Source organism: Hemicordylus capensis, chromosome 1, assembly GCF_027244095.1.
Source record: "Hemicordylus capensis ecotype Gifberg chromosome 1, rHemCap1.1.pri, whole genome shotgun sequence".
In the NCBI taxonomy this organism is placed as follows: domain Eukaryota; kingdom Metazoa; phylum Chordata; class Lepidosauria; order Squamata; family Cordylidae; genus Hemicordylus; species Hemicordylus capensis.
The window spans coordinates 381,790,116-381,811,009 of record NC_069657.1 but is presented as its reverse complement, the minus strand read 5'-3'; the positions used below and the strand labels follow the sequence as shown (position 1 = coordinate 381,811,009).

The window sequence follows — 20,894 nt, the reverse complement described above, 5'->3', positions numbered from 1 at the left end:
ACGGAAGGGAGACATGATAGAGGTCTATAAAATTATGCATGGTGTGGAGAGAGAGAAATTTTTCTCCCTCTCTCATAACACTAAACCAGGGGTCATCCCATGAAACTGATTGCCAAGAAATTTAGAACTGACAAAAGGAAGTACTTCTTCACACAATGCATAACCTATGTAATTCTCTGCTACAAGGTGTTGTGACAACCACCATCATGGATCGCTTTAAGAAGAGCTTAGATAAATTCATGGAGGACAAGTCTGCCAATGGCTACTAGTCTGAGGGCTATAGGCCACCTCCAATCTAAGAGGCGAGATGCCTCCAAATACCAGTTTCAGGGGAGCAACAGCAGGAGGGAAGGCATGCCCTCAGCTCTCGCCTGAGGGCTTCCCAGAAGCATCTGGTGGGCCACTGTGTGAAACATGATGCTGGACTGGATAGGCCTTGAGCCTGATCCAGCAGGGTTGTTCTTATTACAGTTTCATCAGTAAAGGCATAGTGCACTAAGATCTTACCTACAAAAGCTTGATCTACCATTGACAATTAGACCTAGTTTATACATGATTTTTAAAAAATTCCCCATGAGGAATTATTCAATGGGTGTGGGGCCACATGAGGGGCCACACAGCTTCTTGTGGGTAGTTTGTTCCAGGACACTTTTTCTTTCTCCCTTCATGCTTGTCATTAAAAAGCTGTATGTTCATATACTATTTCCTGTAGCCCTGACAGTGCATTCTGATTCTAATGCCATTTGTGCCCTGGAAATGCACAGAAGGAACTTCTAAAGATTCCCAATTCACTGAAATAGGGTAGTTATTCACTGTTCTTGCAGGTGGGAATTTAAATGCATGGGTAAGCTCTTTGGTCCATAAGGTTTGTGCTCGTCAGGACTCCTGTGCTCACTAATGCTCACTGGATTGGGATACTTATCTCTTTGCTGCAATAAGCTGATATATAGCGCTTCTTCTGCAGCTTTGTTTTACTTTAAGCTTTTTTGCTTACTAAGGAGTGAGCCAGTTGTGTTAAGTAGGACTTCTTTGTAAGTGTACACAGGATTGTGTACCTCCCGCTCTTTATTGTGTATACAGGTTGGGGATGCAATCCTAAGCACACATGCTAAAATGTATCACTGAACTCATCGGACTGACTTACGAGTAAATACGTTTAGGATTGCACTGAATATCTGTTAACTCCCTTTAACAGAGAAGCCCCCCATATATTTGACTGCATTTTAGGATCAATGCGCTCAACCACATTGTACGTGTTTGTTTAAGGCCTTGATGGATCACAGTACTAGCAACAGGTTGATGATGAGCACAATGTAGGAAGACCATGATTTTTTATTTTGTAAAATTGCTGCTAGGAGTGAAATCTATTGAGATGTTGACTACTTCTTTTGTTCTAGATGGTAAAATTTTCCAAGAAAAGGTCCAATCAATCATGTATCTGAGAAATTCCAGTAGTGGTGGAAAATCAATTGACAGCCCAGCACTGGCAGTTACAAGTCCAACGGGATTTTCTGCAGTACATGAAGAAGGTGAAGCATCAATATGCATTCTTAATAAGCTTCTAGATGATTTCATCATTGGCCATAAAGATCTGAGTTCCTAACTAGAGAACCTGAACACATTCAGGCTGGCACATGCAGCTGTGGCAGTGAAGTAGTTCAGTTTCTCGTTCATTTCAGGGAACTTTGAGCAGGACATGCCTTGTTGCAAGTTCTTCATTGCCACAGGAGGCATTGCAGTTGGCCCTCTTTACAGTATGTGGCTCCCAGGCTTTGGATTAAAGGGGTTGGAGGGTGCCCTGTTCCCTTACCTTTTTTGTGACTGCCCCCTCCCTCACTGCTCTTAGAAGTCTACAGGGTGACCATGATTTGGCTAAAGCTGATTTGAGGTACTTGTAGATTGCGTTCAGGATCCCCCACTTCTGTGCCCCACCAGTAATTTGAGCACTGGTTACTCTAGCTTTGGCAGAAAAATGGGCAAAGCTGTTGAAAGATGGAACTGGGAGCAGCTTACAGGAAATGTAGGAGCTGCTGTTATGAGTATAGGGGTATATAATATCCTGCTACTGTTTCTAGGAATCTTGCCTCTATGAGTATTGGCTTAAGTGGCTCATCTTGTGGATGAGGCTTCTGTATGCCTAAGATGGTTTACAAATATACATATGCATTCCTGGAAAGCTTTGAGAGAAAAGATCTTTCACTTAAGTTTCTTGCTGCCTGTTAAATTTTCAAATTGCATTTGAAACATCATGGACCCGGGGTATCGAAGTTCAGTATGCTCCTGGAACATTTTGCAATTAGCACTTCTGAAATATTTATTACAAGCTCTGGTGTTGCTTGGCTACTGGATTTGAAGCATGACTCTGAAGGCATGTGTGACATGTCTTTCACTTGGAAGCATGTTATGAAATGCTGTACTTGTATGAACACTTGGTTGCTAAACTAACAGCTGTATTTAGTTGAAATTAATTATAGTTCAATAGAAAACTTTCTTGCTAAAGGAATGTTCTCCTGCAGCTTGTCACAGGTAAATGTTATGAACCCACAATCCTTCGTAGATTTTTACAAGCTTATGTGAAGGTCCTGACTGATTATTTAGGGACAAAATACATGTAATACATGAATACTTATAATGGAGCTGCAACTCTTAAAAAGAAATCAAGCAGTTGGTGGGAGGTGGAGGAAGGGAGATGCGTAACACTTTCCTTTCCTGTTTCAAATTGCCTCCTATGTCATTCTGCTCCCTCCTCCTTCGCTGCCCCTGGGTTCAAAGCACTGTGTTATCTACATTTGGGACTTTATAGGGGGGAAGCCACTAGGGAGCTTTTTGGAACTGAGAAACAGTGGGTGGGGAAAGAGAAGCTCCCTCTCCACCACTCCTATGCTCAAAATACCAACCCAACTTGCCTCATGGCACAGAAATGTTGATGCATGTTGTAGTAGATAGCCTTTGTCTCCGAGCAAGCTCACATGAAGGAAAGAAATGCTGAATCTTTCCTGCTGAGCTTTTTGGCAAAGGCTACTCCTAAAACTTTCCTGTATTTCCGATAAGTTAAAAATGGCTGCTGCCACAACCCCTCTCTATTATAGAGCTGGAACCTCCCTGGGCTTGGGGTGTAATTCCAAGGGGAAACTCTATTTTGCTATTGGGAAAGTACAAAAATCTTTCACGGGCAAGTCTATACGCGGTGAGAAAACTGATGGTTGCTGAATGTCCGAGAATGTGATTGCACCAGAGTAAGACCCCCTTCCAGGCCCCCCTTTCTCCTGAGTTAAAAACCCCACCCAGAGAGGCTTGTAAAAGAAAAGAACCCCCCAAAATCAGTTTTATTCAAAAGATACAATCTGCTTCCATCTGAGCCTCTCTGCGCTTTAAGTTACAGGTAAAACTGGGAAATGACTTGACTAGCAAGCCAGAGGTTGCTGGTTCGAATCCCCGCTGGTGTGCTTCCCAGACTATGGGGATCACCTATATCAGGCTAGAGCAGCTATATAGGAAGATGCTGAAAGGCATAATCTCAGACTATGCGGGAGATGGCAATGGTAAACCCCTCCTGTATTCTACCAGACAACCACAGGCCTCTGTGTTCGCCAGGAGTCGACACCAACTCAACAGCACACTTTATAACTACTCAGTAAGTTACAAGAATACTTCAAAAAGCACTCTGAATGATGTTGGGTCAGCATGCTTTAAAAATCGTGGTTACCTTCTCTCTGCACTGCCAGCCTGCTTCTTCTAACAATGAAAGCCTTCTCTTCCTCCCAGCATCTCTCTAGGTCCCACCCACCTGGTGTGCTGATTGGTTGAGCTCTGGAGTTCACCAGCCTGTCAGTCAGGACAGAGTTCCCTTCCGGTTAACTCTTTAGGGGAGAGGTGACTGATCACTACATAAGTTACTTCTGCACAATATAATTTGTGGGTTATGCAAATAAAGGTTTTCAAAATATGGGGGGAACAATGTTTGCTAGGAAGCAATTTGAAGCAAGCACCCCCTCTTTCCCTGTTCTCCAGTTGCTGTGACAGTTGTGGCTTAGTCTTAGCACTGCTTCTCTGTAAGAAGCCAATGGTAGGTTTGGGGACGAAGCTGTTTCAGAAGGCCTCTCTGTCCACCTTCAGGGTAATGGATTCCAAACAACTTGTTGGGGAACTGGTACCTGAACTGGTATTAAAGATATTTGATTCTGCCTTTCCAGCTCTATTCTTAGCCATTGAGTGACAATGTTGACTCTCCATGTCACATGGTCCACATCAAAGTCATGCTTGTGATGACAGGGCTCTTGATCCTTAGTTGAGACAGGGGGAAACACCTGTTATTGGGGAGCTGCAGAAGAAAACCAGTGGGTGAACATGGTTTTAAGTGCTTTCCTCCTGCTCAAAACTTCTCCATTGCCAATGACATGTTGTTATTTATATGCCATTCTTCTTCCAAAGAGCTCAGAATGGCAAATCTCTCTCCTTTCCCCTTTTTATATTTTCAGTAACCTTGTCGGGTAGGTTAGGCTGAGAGATAGTGACTGATCCAAGATCACCAAGTGAGTGGGGTTTGAACCTGGTACTCTGCAGTCCTATTTTTGCACTAATAATTACACTGTGCTCGTAGTCAAGGTGTAGACCTCCGCTCCCAATGAGGTTGATTGGTAAAGGAATCCATGAATCATGCCAGGAACAGCCTGATTCAGACTGAACCCTCTTGGCCTCCATTTTGCTTACAGTAACCTCTGCTTGACTTTAAAGGGCAGGGTTGAGGCAAAGCATGTAGTTCCTCCTAGTGTTTGGCAGGAACTGGTTTAATTCAGTGGACACATTGGCTGACTTCCTGATTACATTTTTCAATAGTGCTACTCAGGAAGGAGTCTAAAAGGCTACTAAATTTCAATTGGACTTCCCTCTAGTAAATGTAGTCAGGATGTCAGCCATTGACTTCAGTTTAATGAAGTGAGGGAAATGATGCTTACGTTTCTAGTCCAGGGGAATTATTGAGGGATACTTCATTGTTTACAAGGAAGAGAGCAAAACTGAAGGAGTGTAAGTGAAATTAATAAAGTCAGAAGGCTCTTGGGTTTTCTCTAGAGACACTTGACAGACGTGAGGGGAAACAGTGAAAGTTGATGATGTGTTACTTGAACAACAATATTTTTCATTATGATCTGATTAAGAAACAAAGCATTTGCCTTGGTTGTCTTTCTCAGGAAATGATTCTTCTGAAGTGAATGAACTGCGGACAACAATTGCTCAGACACCTGAATGGCGTTGTAAAAGCCTGCCAACATCTCCTTCTTCCTCTCCACAAGTGCACCGAAAAGGATTCAGTGAGAATGTGAGCAGGAGTGTTGAGAACCTGCAAGTAGTTGAAGAGACTTGTTCAGTTGAGCCCCTGAAGAAAAATAACTTTGTGAGGAGCTTGGAGGTCTTCAAGAGGATGCAGGAGGCCCATTTAATAAGCAGCTGTGAGTCTGCAAAAACAGTTGTTGATTTGGGAGAGTTCACTTCTATGAAGACATTTGATATTTCAAAGGATGAGGTAGAAATATTGGATAAGAATGAGAACCAAGAAGCAAACACAGAAGTGAAACCTAGTGAAGTTGGTGCTGCTCCTGAACCATCCCTGAGGCGCCCTGACAACCTGAAGGGGTTATCTCCCTTTCAGAAAACTCATGGCAGTTTTGCAGGCTTGGGGTTAGCCTTTTCTGTTCAAGGTGGATCTGCTCTTGCTCGTTGGCCAAGCCTGGCTGATAAAAGTGTGCCTTCTGAAGACTGGGGAAGTCTCACCTTTGCTGCATCTGCTGAACGGGCTCCTCAAAAATCTGAAAGCACTACTGATAGGTATGTAGACGTGAGGGTTTAACTGCAATAACTGCATTCAAGCAATAGCGCTTACAATGTGCTATTATATTCTTTGAGTTCTAACTTCTGTAGGTTCATATAGAATTCATTTTGCAGGTATTACTCTTTTTCACTCTTGAACTTTCCTTAGCTGGTCTTGTGATAGTAAGCATGACTTGTCCCCTTAGCTAAGCAGGGTCCTCCCTGGTTGCATATGAATGGGAAACTTGATGTGCAAGCACTGTTAGATATTCCCCTAAAGGGGTGGAGCCACTCTGGGAAGAGCAGAAGGTTCCAAGTTCCCTCCCTGGCTTCTTCAAGATAGGACTGAGAGAGATTCCTGCTGCAACCTTGGAGAAGCTGCTGACAACCTGTATAGACAATACTGAGTTAGATGGACCTATGGTCTGACTCAGTATATGGCAGCTTCCTATATTCCTATTGTGAGGAGCAGCTCACATGATCATTTTTGGTGATTTTGTTCCACACAATCTACTCCTATGTTTGTAATCATGTAGATAACCCTATTGTGTTAATTGCAATTACAAATATACACTCCATAGCATTATTTATAACAGAGTTGGGCAATCCTAGCCCTCCAGATGTTGTTGAACTACAGTTCCCATCATCGCCAGCCACAATATGTGACTGGGGATGATGGGAATTGTAGTTCAACTCTAGGGGAAGAATGGCAGTTCAGTCCCCAAACAGCAGAGCAAAAGCAGTTAGAGAACGCAGCAAAACAAAAGGTCTTGAGATGGTTCTTTAATATTGAAGAACAACAAGGATTTATTTAAAGAAAATGTTATGAACTAATGTGAAAAAGCTTACAGCTTAATTTCATCTGTAGCTCATGGCTGAAGAGAGAGACCAAAGCAAACAGCTATCTATGGAGAGACAAAATGGAGACTAATACTGGAAGAACAAAGAAGGGAGAAGGCCAGCACATTTATCCATGAACCTAACACTGCCCACCCCGCCACGTGGTCACTATGAGACATTTCAGCTGAGAGCTGATGCTGCCAGGGTCCTAGCTCCAACATCAACAACATTAGGAACATAAGAAGCTGCCTTATACTGAATCAGACAATTTGTCCATCTAGCTCAGTATTATCTACACAGACTGGCAGCGGCATCTCCAAGATTGTAGGCAGGGGTGTCCCTCAGCCCTATCTTGGAGGTGCCAGGGAGGGAACTTGGGTCCTCCTGCATGCAAACATGCTGATACTCTTCCCAGAGTGGTCCCATTCTCCAAGGAGAATACCTTATAGTGCTCACATGTAGTCTCCCATTCATTTGCAAACCAGGGTGGACCCTGCCTAGCAAAGGGAAAAATTCATGTTTGCTATCTCAAGACCAGCTCTCCTCATCTGGAAGGCCAGGTTTGCCCAACCCTATTCTATAATCACAGTGCCTCCAGAAACTACCACTGCATCTGAGTATTACCCCTCCATGACATAAATGTTCTCCATGGGTCCGTGTTTAGGGAGGAGGGATTCTCCAATTAACTTTCCCATCCTCTCTCACTAAATTATGGGCATTGCCTCAGAGCTGGGGAGGAGGGAAGTATATTCACTCCACTCCTTCGGCTATCAGCGGGAGCAAAGGTCTGTGCTTATCTCCGGGAGTTCACCAGACCAACATATCCCATCCCTGGTGATCCTCTCATCTTCGGCAGCCCCTGCCTTAAATAAAGCCCTACATTTAGGACACTTCTCCTGGCTTCCAGCTTTCTCCTTCTGCCCCCCACCCCCAGCCAGGCCAGTGGATTGGCTACCCAATCCCTGGCCTCCCAAGCGGCCTTTTCCTCCAACTCCACTGCCTTCACTAGCATTTCCACACAGGGCTGCAGCTGTGGGGCCGACATCATCATTATTCCATCTCCACCACTCTGCTGTCGCCCGCAACTCTGAGCCATACCTGGCTTCTGCAAGGGAATTACTGGGGTTGTCCCAGCAACCGGAGCCCTCTGCCTCTTTTGGCATACCACCATTTGACTGGGTAAACAGCCCTGTCTCACGGAGGAGGGTAGGGAAGGCCGACACCATGTAACTGTGTGCCAAAAATGACCATGGAAAAACTTCTGAGGTTTATTATGGGCAGGACTAGTATTTAAAAGTTATACAAACAGTGGAGCTATTAACGTAGCAGAAACATCTAAGTGGTGTTATAGTAAAGCATGGTTCATTTTCCCTCTGCTGAATGGAAGTCAGAAATGGTCCGTCCCCCCCCAAACAACAACAACAAAAAGCATGGTAAAGTGGTAGAAGCATGTCTCTGAAGGAGAACAATTTTTGATGTTGGATCTTCCCCCACCCACAAACTTGTCTGATGTCCTTACTGCTATATAGTGGTTCAAACATAGAGCATCCTAGTAATAAACCTTCTCTTTCCCATCAGATCAACAGAAGATTGTCTTGTACTCATATGCTGTGGTCTATATCAACTCTTACGTGGTGTCCTTCTAATCTTGCCAGATGACATGCTTCAAACTGTGATGGACAAGATTATTCAGCCAGATGTTCTTATAGCTCTTGTGAACCATCCATCTGCTCTAATACAACAACGAGTAATTAAAGTAGGGGGAAAATATGTTTATCTATGTGATACAAATTTACAGCCTGAATAAAACTAGTTATAGACCAAGCTTCCACTAATGGCCTATCCTAAAGATCTCTTCCTCACCCTGTCAACCAGCCTAATACTAGAAATCAAGGCCCCCCAGTGTTTGACAGTAGGTCCAGAACAGATAACTCTTCACACAATTTAATGGAATTCATGGGGCCCAATGTAGTATCAGATCCACTCCATAGATAGATTTGTTTTTAGCTCTGTTTGCGGGGAGGGGAAACCTTACTGCTGCCTAGCCCTTCATGCAGTTCTCATGCTGCACATAATCCCATTCCAAAGGGTCTCCCAATCCTCCAGAAAAGGGCACTTCACAGTTGATCAGCAAATATCACACCCCCTCCCTTATGTGAACCTTTCATTTGCAGATATTTAGAATACAACCCAATAAAAACATTTAGTAATTGGAAAATCAGTAAGAAATTCCTCCTATTCCAGGAATATTTCATTTTATTTTTATTTATTTGTTAAAACATTTCTATACTGCCCAAAACTTATGTCTCTAGGCGGTTTACCACAGAATAAAAACAAAGTAAAACATTTGTTAAGACAAAAATGCGGGTGGGGACACACACACATTACAACAATTTAAAAATTTTAAAATAATATTTTAAAACAGCATTAAAACCATTAAAACAACATTAATTAAAAGCCTGGGTGAAGAAATGTGTTTTTAAAGACTTTTTAAAAGCTGTCAGAGATGGGGAGGCTCTTATTTCACTAGGGAGTGCATTCCAAAGCCTTGGGGCAGCAGCGGAGAAGGCCCGTCCCTGAGTGGCCACCAGACAAGCTGGTGGCAGCTACAGACGGACCTCTCCAGCAGATCTCAGTGGGCGGTGGGGTTCATAATGAAGAAGGTGTTCCTTTAAATACCCATGGGCCCAAACTGTTTAGGGCTTTATAGGTTATAACCAGCACCTTGTATTTTGCCCGGAAACATATCGGCAGCCAGTGTAGCTCCTTCAATACAGGAGTTATATGGTCTCTCCGAGATGACCCAGAGACCAGCCTGGCTGCCGCATTCTGGACCAGCTGTAGTTTCCGGACTACGTACAAGGGCAACCCCACATAGAGCACATTACAGTAATCCAGTCTGGAGGTTACCAGCAGATGTACCACTGTTTTGAGGTCATTTATCTCAAGAAATGGACGCAGCTGGCGTATCAGCCGAAGCTGATAGAAGGCACTTCTGGCCACCGCCTCAACCTGGGACACCAGGAAGAGGCTCAGATCCAGAAGCATCCCTAGACTGCGTACCTGTTCCTTCTGTGGAAGTGTGACCCCCATCCAGAACAGGCAGATCAAAATCATCTCTTGAGTTCCAACCCCAGACAGTGAGTACCTCCATCTTATCCGGATTCAGTCTCAGTTTGTTATCCCTCATCCAGCCCATCACCGACTCCAGGCAGGCATTTAGGAAGGTTATGCCCTCTCTCAATGATGCTGACATGGAGAAATAGATTTGGGTGTCGTCAGCATACTGGTAGCACCTTGCACCAAATCTCCTGATGATCTCTCCCAGCGGTTTCATGTAGATATTAAACAACATTGGAGATAGTATGGAGCCTTGGGGAACACCATACAAAAGTTCAGATTTTGAAGAACAGCAGTCTCCAAGGGACACCATCTTGAACCTGCTCGAGAGGTAGGAGAGGAACCACTGCAAAGCAGTGCCACCAACTCCCAACCCCCTCAGACGCTCCAGAAGGATGCTGTGGTCAATAGTATTGAAAGCTGCCGAGAGGTCCAGAAGGACCAACAGAGTCACACTTCCTCTGTCAATTGCCAATTGGAGATCATCCATCAGGCCAACCAAAGCAGTCTCCACCCCATAGCCAGCCCGAAAGCCAGTTTGAAATGGGTCAAGATAATCAGTTTCATCCAAGACTGTCTGGAGCTGGGAGGCCACCACCCTCTCAATTACCTTGCCCAGCCATGGAAGGTTGGAGACAGGCCTGTAGTTGTTCAAGTCCGAAGGATCCAGGGTAGGCTTCTTCAGAAGTGGTATAATAATTGCCTCCTTAAGACAAGGAGGCATCCTACCTTCCCTCAGAGATGCATTTATAATCTCTACCAGGCCTCCTACAACAACCTCCCTGCTAGATAATATAAGCCATGTCGGATAAGGGTCAAGAGAACAGGTGGTAGGCCGCACCATTCCAATCAGCTTGTCCACATCCTCAGGAGTCACAAACTGGAACCGATCCAACCTAATCATACAAGAGGAGTCGCTGAACACCTCCACATCAGACTCTGAGGTAATTGTGGAGACGGAGTCTAAGTTGGCCCGAATAAGAGAGATTTCCCCCCACAAAGAATTCATTAAACACATCACAGCGAGTAATCGATGGTTCCAGATTCTGATTCAAGGGAGGAGGGGCACATTTTGGCAATGAAAAGGTCATTGTGGGTGAATGAGACATTTGCATTTAGCCCTAGGGGTATGTTCTTTAAGTGATTACAGTTCTTCCTCCAAAACAGAGCTCAAAACAAGTTATTGTATTTTTACATAGCCTTTATTAAAATCTCTCTTCCGCTGGTGGTTCTTAGTTACGAGAAGAAAGTAAAGTGGTTTTTTAAGTTGCAGTATAAATTAGGGTAGCTATAACAGAAAAGTTGTATAGCAAATGAGCACCTATGTTAAGAACAATGCTTTCATTGTGGTATGTGTTTTTGGTTTTTTAAAAAAGTCAAAATGTTCAGCTTGGACTTATTCTTTTTTTTAATTCCCCTAGCTTTTGGACACATACTTCAGCAGAGCAACCAGGGAACAAAAGGAGAGGTTTTTGAAGAATCGGGGCTTCACTCTGTTAGCTAACCAGTTGTATCTTCACCAAGGCACTCAAGAACTTATGGAATGCTTTGTGGAAATGCTTTTTGGTCAATCTCTTGGCCTTGATGAAGAGTAACTATTTTCTTTTTATTTGTGTGTGTGTGTGTCTATTCCTCTCCCCCACTCTGTAGATAGATTTGTTTTTAGCTGAAATAAACAGTCTGTTGGCAAATATAAATAGTTTTCCAAGTGCTACCATCTGACAAGATGACCTTGGAGTAAATCAAGTCATGCTACATCTTTAAAACTTCAGTTCCATTAGTGCTGCTTGGAGAAATGTATTTTTTTGAGGCACGTTTGTACTTATTGCTCATGATACTATAAGCCCAGTATGAGCATCTGTGTATATCTGCTTTATCTTCTTATAAGACTTAAAATATAAAATAAGAAAATGAAATAAAAAGATAAACAATTCTTCCTAACAGCCTCTTAGATATAACTTAAAATAGAATTATGGAATTGGAAGTAGAGTGTCGGATCATGGCCACCGTCCCCCACTTCTCTTCTTTTTTGTTAATCACCCCCTGCCACTTTCTATTCCATTATGTAATTAATTCTAACTGTTGTTAACTGTGCTTAAGGTGAACCCAGGAATACTCTTAAATGTTTTCAGAACCCTGATTCCCTGGGTTCATTTAATAATAGTGGGTTAATAATGGCCAGACATAATGTTGGACCTGCATAAAAGAGAACTGGAACTTGCATGAAGAGGAGAAGAGAAGGGAGCATGTGACCTGCTCTCTGCTCCTTAACCTTGACTGGTGTTACTTCTACACCAGCACTTTGAAGTTAAGTGCTGGTATTATACTGCAAATCTTAGAAGTGCAGAAATGAGTGCCCATTTAGTCATCTTCAAATGGTAATACGTTCTAATTATAATCAGGAATTGTACTCATAGGCGTTTACTGGTTTGCTGTCTGGGTGAATGGCTAACTCTAAACTTTGAATTGGTTCATATCCATTCATTCCAGAGCAAGAACTAGAAATCTATTGGGCACCTTATAGGAAAGGATAGGATATTACCTACTAGGCAAGAACAGAGGAAAGTTGTGTAGGCAGAAGCAGCCTTCTTGGATATTAACTGGCTAGTGTGTTAGAGTACACAACACCTCTTCCAAAACTGCTGATGACTTCAGATTTGTTCTCTTTCCTTTTATGATAGTGATTCTGTTCTCATTTCCCATTGGGAAATGGCAGGTAAGAAGTGGCTGTTTCTTGGCTTGGCCAGTGGCATTTGCTCAGGAAGTGGTGCTTAACAGGCAAAAGTCCACTGCAACATATGCATCATAGATGACCACCATCTCCTCAGGCAGAAAAAGAAGAGGTTGCCCCAGGGGCTTCTGGAATGATGCAGAGGCATCTTCCTCATCTGGCATGGGAAGTGGTCAGAAAAATCAGAGCAGAAGCCAGATACAGCCCATGGGGCACCATTGGCCCCTCCCTGCTTAAGGCTTTAAAAGAGTAAGGAGCTAATTAGTTTCAGTAGTAATTGATGCAGCAAATCAAAGTAGTTGCTCATGGCCAATATATTTTATTTATAGCAAAGATTTGTTTGTTTTCATATCTATGATGGTACAAGCTGCAATAGGTCTTATTACAGTCAGTAGGATTTTTTTTAACTAATATGATTTTTCTGTGGTCTGTCTCTGTAGTTGGATTGTATTTATTATCTCTTATGATCAAATCCTAAGATTTGCTAAGCTAGCAAATTAAATACTTCCAGTAGTACAGTATATCAAATTATGTTGCTATTCAGTGTCAGAGGTTTGATTTATCCATGTCTTATAACTGAACTAAAATTAGTATACATGAACTTGTAAATCTGAATTGCATCTTACAGTTCAACCTAATATTCCTAACATAGACAGGTCAGTAAGAAATTATCTGGTTTTGTGCATGTGGTATGTTTTAAGAGTGTATTGCAGATTCCTATTTTTATTTTTTATAGCTTTGATTTGGAAGATGTGAAAAGTGCTGGGCTGTTTCAAAAGTGGTGTGTGATCCCTGTTCTGGGACTTATAGAGAATTCCCTCTATGACAGCACCCTGCTACATAATTCCTTCTGTTTCCTGCTGCAAATCATAAATTCCTGCTCTAAAATGGCAGATATGCTGCTAGATAATGGCTTGCTATATGTACTGTGTAATACTTTAGCAGCTCTGAATGGACTAGAAGCCAAGTAAGTGGTCTTTTAGTTTGTACTAATTTAAAATTTTTGTGGAAACTAGATGTGCATTTCTCAGATGGCTTTCCTAAGGAGGAATGATTTCAGAAGAATACTTCAAAGAGAAGATTTCTAACGTAGTCTTAGTACTGAGGTGATAACTTTTAATGTTAGCCATGATTTTTATATAGAACACAGAGTATTGTGTGTGGTAGACTGCACATCAGTCCCCAGACTGATTTAAAGTGGAATAACACAATTTTCATTCTGGGGAAAAAACATTTTAAAATTGTAGCATTGTTTACATTTGTAAATACATACAGTTACGTTTGACATACTCTGGTCAAATTTTAACTTGTATGTGGTTATAAAACATACAGGTGAAACTCGGAAAATTAGAATATCGTGCAAAAGTCCATTAATTTCAGTAATGCAAATTAAAAGGTGAAACTGATATATGAGACAGACGCATTACATGCAAAGCGAGATAAGTCAAGCCTTAATTTGTTATAATTGTGATGATCATGGCGTACAGCTCATGAAAACCCCAAATCCACAATCTCAGAAAATTAGAATATTACATGGAACCAATAAGACAAGGATTGAAGAATAGAACAATATCGGACCTCTGAAAAGTATACCGTGTACTGTGCTTGATTGGCCAGCAAACTCGCCTGACCTGACCCCATAGAGAATCTATGGGGCATTGCCAAGAGAAGGATGAGAGACATGAGACCAAACAATGCAGAATTGCTGAAGGCCGCTAATGAAGCATCCTGGTCTTCCATAACACCTCATCAGTGCCACAGGCTGATAGCATCCATGCCACGCCGCATTGAGGCAGTAATTGCTGCAAAAGGGGCCCAAACCAAGTACTGAATACATATGCATGCTTATACTTTTCAGAGGTCCGATATTGTTCTATTCTTCAATCCTTGTCTTCTTGGTTCCATGTAATATTCTAATTTTCTGAGATTGTGGATTTGGAGTTTTCATGAGCTGTATGCCATGATCATCACAATTATAACAAATTAAGGCTTGACTTATCTCACTTTGCATGTAATGCGTCTGTCTCATATATCAGTTTCACCTTTTAATTTGCATTACTGAAATTAATGGCCTTTTGCACGATATTCTAATTTTCCAAGTTTCACCTGTACAGTAAACTCCATTATTAGGTTTATTTATGGGTTTAGTATATTGCCAGTTTCCAAAGAGAGTGAGTTACATCCAGCATGATAGGCTCTTCTGTGATGTGGTGGGGCTGTTTACTGTATTTATACTACTTGATTTATTAATTTAACTTATATATCACCCCATACAGAAGTTTCCAGGTAGGGTTATAAATGGTTAAAACAATAATAAATAAAATTAAAACAGTAAAAAAACAATTAAAGCAAACAATTGTACACAGCAAAACACTGGAGTAAAGAAGTGCTTTTTAAAGACCCACTTAAAGGTTGACAAAGAAGTCGTACCCCCATGTCTTGGTGGGGAATGTGTTTCAGAGTTCTGGAGTGACCATTGAAAAGGCTGACATGGAGTGGCTGTCAGCTGAACTGACAGCAACTGTAAATGGACTTCTCCAGATAACCTCAATAATTGTTGAGGTACTCTCTTAGATATCTGGGGTCCAAGGCATTAGTTTTGAATACTACCACCAAAGTAACTTGTTTAGTGTGTACTATTACATACAGGACATAGATATCCTTCTGTGGCCTGTTCCAAGAACATTTACAACCTGTTAGACCTATAAATCAAAGGGTGGAGGGGGGAATGTCAGGAATTGCCAAACAAATAATGGAAATTGAGTTTTTATTGATTGATTGATTGATTGATTGAACATACTTGTATGAGTTAAAGGTTGGTCAAGTGTTGGTGGAAATGCAGCTTATTCTTTTTTGTTTGTTTTTTAAAGTGGAATTAACTTTTTTTGCAGCATCCTCTCAGATGACTACAAGCTGCTTGTAAGTGATCTGCAACAGTTACTTGTGGCAGTGACAATCCATGCCTGTAGCTCCTCAGGTTCCCAATATTTTCGTATTATTGAAGATCTCATGGTATTACTTGGACATGTTCAGAACAGCAAGAACGAGAGAACACGGAGTAAGCCTCAAGCTCCTTCTTTGCCACTCTTCTATGTGTTCAGCTGCATTGCTTGTATCTATGACATGGATTTAAAAATAGTAGCAAGACTAACTTCAAGGGTTTGTTGTAATAAATGTGATATATAATTCACAATGTTGTTTTTGATTAACAACATGATTTGGGGCTGGTGTACAGCTTTTCCATATGAACTTGCTGACCATTAAGATTAAGATACTCAAATAGGGCCTCTACCTTTAGAAGTAAGGTGAAGTTAGTGGTGAGAAGGTGCTACCCCAGCTATGGAACTGCCTCCCCAGGTATATTTGCCTGGCATTGTCTGTATGATCTAGGCACCAGGCAAAATCTGTTCTCTTTATCCATATTTTCATCACTGTCTGATTTTAATGCTGCTGCAATTATTGCATTGGATTAGATTACTGTTGTTTCTTTTTTATTGTCATGTTTTATTGTCATGTTTGACTTTTGATGAGCCACCTTGAGTGCTGCTTTTAGTAGAAAGGCAGGGTATTCATTCTCTAAATGTATCTTTTACATGAATAGATTATCAGTCCTACACTCTTCTGCTCAAGTAAAATTGTTATGCTTGGTTGAAATAGAACTGCCTTGTGTATAGAAATTACTTTATTGAAGTTTTATGTTGAAAGTTAGACTCCTAACTGGTGTGAAGACTTGTTTTCAGTACTGTCATAGTACATGGCACGATGTTTGGCCATTAACTGTAGCCTAATCAGCTGTCCTTGTTCATGAAAATGTGGGAGGCCAGTATCTTCCTGGAAGGCTCTGAAACCTAGCTGCACGTGCCCTTTTAGTTACCACTTGTGTGGTATGTTCATGTACTGGAAAGTAACTTTTGGTTGGCATTACTTCATCTGTGACATAGACTGAAGAAAATGTTTGCTTATTCATTTGATCCCTATTGCTTTCAGATATGGCAATTGCTTTGCAGTTCAAAGTCCTACAAGCAGCTATTGAGTTCATAAAAACTGCAGGAAATCAAGACTCTGATCATCTGAGCGATTCATTCAATTTACCTATTGCACATCATCAGGCTATATTTCAGAAGCGTAAAAGCATTACTGGTAAGTAACTAAATCCATCACAGTTTCTGAAATGGTGTAGCTACCCTTGACTGTCATTTATAATGAAGTTTGTGGGGTGTTTTGTGGGGTGGTAGATGTTTTAATGCCTTCTGTTTTTAAATTGAGCTTTGAGACAGAGCAGGGACTGAAACCAAGTCTCTTTAGTCTGAGTCAAACACCATGCTGGTGCTCTGGATTACAATGGTACAGGGTTTTAAAACTATGTGGCTCCAGGGCGCCAGTTGCCTGCCACTAGTGTAGTCCAACATCTCCTCCTCCTCCTGCTTTCAAAAGGGCAGCTTTTCATTCAGAGGTTTCCACCTTGTTCTGCTCATTCTAGGAGCTTTTTCTCAGACTCTACTTGGATAACTTCTGCTCCAGTGCCCTTTGATATAGGTTTTTAATACTACCATTTGCTTGCGTTCAGACCAGTGCTAGCTTCAGGTTTGATGGGGGCCTCCCTTGGGAGGAGGCTGTATACAATGGGTGCCTTTCTATGTGACTGTGTCTCTCTTAAGACTTGAATTACAGTTCTTGTAGTGTGTGTGGTTATGTATGTTTGTTTTTTAATGTTGCCATAAAACTCATTTTTCTGGGAGTGGTGGGAAGAAATTTTTACTTAATTCTCTGGGTGGTTTACAGCAAAATAAGACAAATCCAAACAGAAATTAAAATCTTAAAGACAATTTTAAGACCACAAGTCTAGTTAAAAAGCTTGGGTGAATAATGTGTCCTTAAAGACTTTTAAAAAGTTGTCAGAGATGGGCTGACAGCTCCCTCTATGGTGAGGGAGTAAACAGGAACTGAAATCCAACCTAAAATCTCTTGGGTTTTGAACCAGAACTGAGCCCATAAACACAAATGGTTGAATCCAAGTTTGCAAAATGCAAGAAATCTTCCCCTCTCCTTTGCTACTGTAGTCCCCTTCCAAAAAACCTCCTGAGGGTTAAGGATAAGGAACCTTCAAACATGGGATGCTGCATAGGGAGGAGGGAAGCACCATTGGAAAGCAGCTCCCAAGCAAGTACTTGCTGCAAGTGAATAATTGTTTGTGGAAGGTGCTTGCTCCAGGTTCCCGGTTGTCGGGAAAATGACCGAAAATCAGCCAAATTTGGGAGAGGAATGCAGGGGGAGGCTCCCTACCATGTTTTGCTCATCCCCTAAGTTGTGTGGTGTCCCAAAAAATCACCTCCAAATTGGCCAAAAATCACTCGTTTTCCCCCCATCTTTAAAAAATGGAGCCATTTTGAGGCTCCGAAACACAAAATGGCAGCCAAAAATGACCTCTGGTCATTTCTGGCCAACCCACAAACACGCAAGTTTGGTGTGGTTCTCCCCACTTTCCCCCTCGTGTATGCCGAGGTCGGGTGTCCTTTACCCAACTGTAGATGCATGTATCCACGGATATTGAGGTCTGCCTGTATTTTGCCTAACACCTCTTAAAAATAAGTAATAAACTTTATTTTCAAGTTAAATAGTTGACATTGTATTCATTTATGATATTACATTTCAAGCAAAAGAATTTGCTATTCTACCAGAAATGTGTCTTAATGTTCAAAGTGTCTGAACTGATTACTGAACCAGTTTTTTAAAAAGTTCAGTTAAACTGAACCAGAGTTATAAATGTTGATGAACCTGAACTGAACCCAAATTTTAATGGTTCAATAACTTGCTCTGTGTCTCCTGCCCCCTGTGTCAACAGGGCTCCTTTCTATGTTACATTTTGAATCATCTTATCAATGAGTTTGCAGCAATGTATTTATTTAGCTTAGTTATGACACAAAACTGATGTTTTTTGTTAATTGTTTAAAATAAAGGTTCAGTTGCAATGAAAGACTCCATTATTCCACATCTACCAAGGCAACATTTATGTTCCTACGGTCAGCTTCAGATGCTTCCCTCCTTCAGTCTGTTTAATCTGGAATCACCCCTCCAGTCCCCACTTGGATCTACTTTCTATTCATTCCCTGCAGAAACAGGTGCAGTAATGGTAGCTGTGCCTACCAAGTTGTTCTGAGAAAACATTTCCCATGAAATGTTTTTGCAGGATTAGATTTGGAACAATGTATCATCAAAACAATTTGATGATATTTCAACCAGTTAGAATTGTTGTACCTTGTTTGCTAGTTAACTTGACTGACTTTTACTGTTAGCTTCATATTGTTAGATTTATCTAACTTCTAACATTCTGCTCCCTTCGGAAGAAAATAGATAGAAAGTTTTCCCTTTATAATCACCACTAGTGTTATAACCAGATGAGAATTATTAGTAACTTAAAACTTCCACATGAGCTCCCCTCAACCCCAGTACTATTATCACTGATTTTCTTTCATTTTTGAAGCATTGCGAAAATGTTCCCTTGCTCAGTCGGACACACTACTAATGAAAATGCATGCAGTTGCAAGTGATGAGCTCAGTTTGATGATACAACGGAGAATGAGTCAAGAGAATTCCGTTTGTGCCACTGAAGCAGAGCTTATACAGAGGTTTCAAAGAATTACTGTTTTGGCAACCAACAGATTCATGTATCAAGGTAGTGACATTTCTTCAAACATTATTTACAAACAGGACTGGGTATAAGATAGCATTTAAGTATCAATCTTTTTAATCAAATATTTTACACTCCCGTCACCATAATTCAGATCTGTCAAACTGGAATCGCCATTTCTAGCTTATTCAATTTGTATCGGAAGCACTAATGTTAGTTTTCCAAATTTTGGAAAGAGTGAAATGAAGGTGAGAGCTTTTAAAGAGTGAGTGTGCACGCTGGTTGCAGAATCTTAAAAGGTAATATCAGAGTTCATTTGAGTAAACAGCTGTCAGCATGGATGTGTCTTAAGAATGAGATCAAGATATCAACATATTTTTAAGATTAAAATAGGTAACTAATATGTCTGTCAAACAAATAACAGGGAGAGCCATAGTTCAGTTTTCCTAGGTCATTGCATATTGGCAATACTTTTAGTCTAGTTTGTGATCTCATTCTGTCCTCAAAGGTTCCTCCAAACTAGCTTTTGTTACTACCACCCTTACCCACTTCTGTGTCTTATCTCAATTCATTCTTTTCACCAACATACAGGTGAAACTCGGAAAATTAGATTATCGTGCAAAAGTCCATTAATTTCAGTAATGCAAATTAAAAGGTGAAACTGATATATGAGACAGACGCATTACATGCAAAGCGAGATAAGTCAAGCCTTAATTTGTTATAATTGTGATGATCATGGCGTACAGCTCATGAAAACCCCAAATCCACAATCTCAGAAAATTAGAATATTACATGGAACCAAGAAGACAAGGATTGAAGAAAAGAACAATATCGGACCTCTGAAAAGTATACAGTATACTGTGCTTGATTGGCCAGCAAACTCGCCTGACCTGACCCCATAGAGAATCTATGGGGCATTGCCAAGAGAAGGATGAGAGACATGAGACCAAACAATGCAGAATTGCTGAAGGCCGCTAATGAAGCATCCTGGTCTTCCATAATACTTCATCAGTGCCACAGGCTGATAGCATCCATGCCACGCCGCATTGAGGCAGTAATTGCTGCAAAAGGGGCCCAAACCAAGTACTGAATACATATGCATGCTTATACTTTTCAGAGGTCCGATATTGTTCTATTCTTCAATCCTTGTCTTCTTGGTTCCATGTAATATTCTAATGTTCTGAGATTGTGGATTTGGAGTTTTCATGAGCTGTACGCCATGATCATCACAATTATAACAAATTAAGGCTTGACTTATCTCGCTTTGCATGTAATGCGTCTGTCTCATATATCAGTTTCACCTTTTAATTTGCATTACTGAAATTAATGGCCTTTTGCACGATATTCTAATTTTCCGAGTTTCACCTGTAGACTAAAACAGTTCAATCTAAGGTGCCTGTAGCCCAAATTTTGTTAGGTTTGATTTTCACTATGCTGTTGGTAAGTATTGCTACATCAGTGAATGAGAACAAATAGTCTCTGTGTGAAAGTGGGCATGTATGGCTAGGAACATCGGAAGCTGCCTTATTCTGAATCAGACCATTGGTCCATCTAGCTCAGTATTGTTTGCATAGACTGGCAGCAGCTTCTCCAAGGTTGCAAGCAGGAGTCCGTCTAAACCCTATCTTGGAGATGCCAGGGAGGGAACTTGAAACTGCCTTGGGATGTCTTATGAAATGTGGTATAAAAATTGAACAGTAAAACAAATATATAAATCTTCTTCATGCAGATTATCTTCCCAGAGCGGCCCCATCCCCTGAGGGGAATATC

The 20,894-nt window shown here is 41.3% G+C and overlaps 1 protein-coding gene across 3 annotated transcripts in view; it reads left to right on the top strand.

Moving 5' to 3' along the window:
• The window catches only part of LYST (lysosomal trafficking regulator), a 175,395-nt gene that overhangs the window by 92,292 nt on the left and 62,209 nt on the right, over nucleotides 1-20,894 (top strand). For 2 of the 3 annotated variants that reach the window (XM_053299902.1, XM_053299907.1), the window contains exons 22-30: nucleotides 1,398-1,529; nucleotides 5,190-5,823; nucleotides 8,224-8,401; nucleotides 11,187-11,356; nucleotides 13,233-13,463; nucleotides 15,388-15,554; nucleotides 16,484-16,636; nucleotides 18,454-18,615; nucleotides 18,978-19,169. In XM_053299902.1, coding sequence (XP_053155877.1) covers nucleotides 1,398-1,529; nucleotides 5,190-5,823; nucleotides 8,224-8,401; nucleotides 11,187-11,356; nucleotides 13,233-13,463; nucleotides 15,388-15,554; nucleotides 16,484-16,636; nucleotides 18,454-18,615; nucleotides 18,978-19,169 — 2,019 coding nt within the window. The remainder of the gene's footprint in view (nucleotides 1-1,397; nucleotides 1,530-5,189; nucleotides 5,824-8,223; nucleotides 8,402-11,186; nucleotides 11,357-13,232; nucleotides 13,464-15,387; nucleotides 15,555-16,483; nucleotides 16,637-18,453; nucleotides 18,616-18,977; nucleotides 19,170-20,894) is intronic. The other variant, XM_053299913.1, reaches the window with a different exon arrangement.